The 2,500-nt window shown below is 42.6% G+C and overlaps 2 protein-coding genes across 2 annotated transcripts in view; one reads left to right on the top strand and one right to left on the bottom strand.

Annotated features, from left to right (window-relative positions):
* The window catches only part of dctn3 (dynactin 3 (p22)), a 3,285-nt gene extending 1,159 nt beyond the window's left edge, over positions 1 to 2,126 (bottom strand). The window contains exons 1-4 of the mRNA XM_079373008.1: positions 1,926 to 2,126; positions 953 to 1,037; positions 578 to 664; positions 365 to 448 (exon numbers count right to left, since the gene is read on the bottom strand). Of these exons, the coding sequence (XP_079229134.1) occupies positions 365 to 448; positions 578 to 664; positions 953 to 1,037; positions 1,926 to 2,027 (358 nt within the window). The 5' untranslated portion in view covers positions 2,028 to 2,126. The remainder of the gene's footprint in view (positions 1 to 364; positions 449 to 577; positions 665 to 952; positions 1,038 to 1,925) is intronic.
* A 271-nt stretch (positions 2,127 to 2,397) lies between these two features.
* Positions 2,398 to 2,500, top strand: part of atg5 (ATG5 autophagy related 5 homolog) — a gene marked incomplete at its 3' end in the record, with an annotated part of 5,933 nt that continues 5,830 nt past the window's right edge. The window contains exon 1 of the mRNA XM_079373007.1: positions 2,398 to 2,500. This exon is cut by the window's right edge and continues 7 nt beyond it.

Raw genomic sequence — 2,500 nt, 5'->3', positions numbered from 1 at the left:
AGACAATCATCTGAAACTCACATCAAGGTCCAAGAAACACACCTGTTTTTAGAATATGTGAGCAGTGGGAAGAGGTGTATTTAACAGTCAGTCAACCTATCAGCGAGCTACTGGAAACCTGCCAGCGACCAGTCGCTCCAGAGCTTCCTGTGTGAGGCTGATCGACAGCGTTTTCACTGTTTAGATTTCAGATGATAGAAACAAGCCTCTAATCTGAGCACAGAGAACATGGGCCACGCGTAGGCTCGTGATGAGCACGTAACAATAAACATATGAACAGATAAAAGAGGACATAAGCCACTCCCTTCCTCTCTCTGTGTGTGGAGGTGAACACTGGCTCAGGGTCGGGCCGGGGGAAGCTCACCTCGGATGTAGGTGCTGTCCAGCAGAGGCTGTAAGTTGCTGACTTGCTCCAGCAAAGCAGCCTGGGAAAGCAGGAAGTCCTCCTCTGTGCAGACAAACACACGACAGCATCTTAGTTTGAATCACACTTTCATCTTCCAGAACACACTATATAATAACACACATATCATGTGTCCCTCTGTGGCTGTGACCCGAGCTGTCTCCAGGTTCTTACCGGCCAGGATGAACTCCAGCTTCATGGCGTCAGGTACGCTGATGTGGTCTGTGAACTGGGGGTCCAGGTATTTCATCAAGTCCTCGACTGCACCACAAGACGGATACACAGGATGAGAGAGCCGCCGACACTCACAGGAACATTTCACCATGTGACACTTTAAACCTTCTCTGGCTCGCGTGAGTGTGAGTATTCTTTCATGTTTGAGAAAATATGATTCATGCTTCGTTTCGAACCCCTCGCTCTCCACAGGTCTGTAGAGGATCTCTACAGGTGTGTATGAAGGGATGCAAGTGTGGCCAACACACCTGTACATACTAAATACATGTAAATATAACAGCTCTGTGACAACGCCTGGCTCAAAGTGTGACTCACTCTTCTTGTGCAGGATCTTCACTCGCTCTCTTTTGTTGGCCGTGTTGGTGAGACCCGCCTGAATCCGGACCAGAGACTCGGCACACTGCAGGACATCAGATTTCATGAAGGACAGTCTGAACACTACATACAGTGTCATGATACCAAACACAAACACATCCTGTTCAGGAGCAACATGTGACTCTGCCACCTAGATTTAAAAACGGGTACTGCACTCTAGGTTGAACCATTAAAGACATGAACGCTTCTTTGTAAGTTTAGTATGTTCATGGTGTCAGATGATGAGAGGCTCCATTCAAGTGAACAAAGACTAACAGAGATTCAGACTCTCAGCAGTTTAATGATGAGACCAAACTGAAGCAGCGTGACGTCATGTTAGTGTGAGAAGGCTTTGTTACTGAAGCTGTCAGATGATCCATCTAAAACATGAATTAGTGTGAAGAGAGATTCTGAGCTCCTTTACACTCCCTGGTTCACTGTGTGTGACAGTTATTTATGTGTTTATTTAAAGTAATTACATTTATTTGTCTTTTTATGTTTTACACTCAGATATGTTGCTTGGAGGTTTGTTAAAGATGCTGAATAAAGAAACAGAAATATGTTTAGTTTGATTTCTGTGATGTCAACGTTTATTAATGTCCTTATTGTTCTGTAAATTCAGTATAAGAGTTTATTTATGTATAAAATAATTTATGATATAATGTATAAGACGTGTTTTCATCAGCCTGTCTGTAGGCTCTTTAACTTAACCAGCATAGCTAACAAAGTTAGATATAAACTGCTATCTTACACTGACGTAAACAGTCAACATGTTTACTTAAAAACACTCAAAGTAAACAGTCAACATGTTTACTTAAAAACACTCAAAGTAAACAAACAGGGCGTCACCGTTAGCTCCTCAGGCTAGCAGCAGGCTAGCAGCAGGCTAACAGCAGGCTAGCTCCTTCACTAATAAAAACATTCTCCGGCCTACCTTCGCTGGTTTAACACTTTGATTTCTTCTGTCTCCGTATATTTGAGTCTCCAGAGCCCGGAGACGCATGTCCACATTATCTGTGTTTAATGATTTATCCATTGTTACGGCTGCTAACTGCTAACACACCAAACAGCTGTTAGCTTCCCGACAGCGTTCTTCTTCTGTGGTGTTTATGGCGGTTTGACGCACTACCGCCATCTACCGGTTCAGAGTGTGTGTGCTACTTTTACGTCAATTAATGAAATAAAAAAGGAAAATATTTTCAATCAACTAAGTTTGACTAAGATACTGAAATAAAATGATAAAGCCCAGAACAACGTTTTTGTTTTACAAATTATATCGATTTATGACTGTAAATGCATAAAAATACACGAGATAAACAAAATGAACATCCTGTTTATATTCTCATTTTTATAAATGTTTAACAAACGTTTCGAGGTTAAAATAGTTATTATTGCAGTAGAGGCAGCTGCCGCTAGGTGGCGGTGTTTCGCGGTGGTGTTTCCGGTGACAGCAGCGGAATGACAACACAGTGTCGGCCCTTTTACCATCCGAGCTGCCCGAAAAACACC

Source organism: Symphodus melops (genome assembly GCF_947650265.1).
Source record: "Symphodus melops genome assembly, contig: scaffold_452, whole genome shotgun sequence".
Classification (NCBI taxonomy): domain Eukaryota; kingdom Metazoa; phylum Chordata; class Actinopteri; order Labriformes; family Labridae; genus Symphodus; species Symphodus melops.
This window is presented reverse-complemented; position numbering and strand designations above follow the sequence as displayed.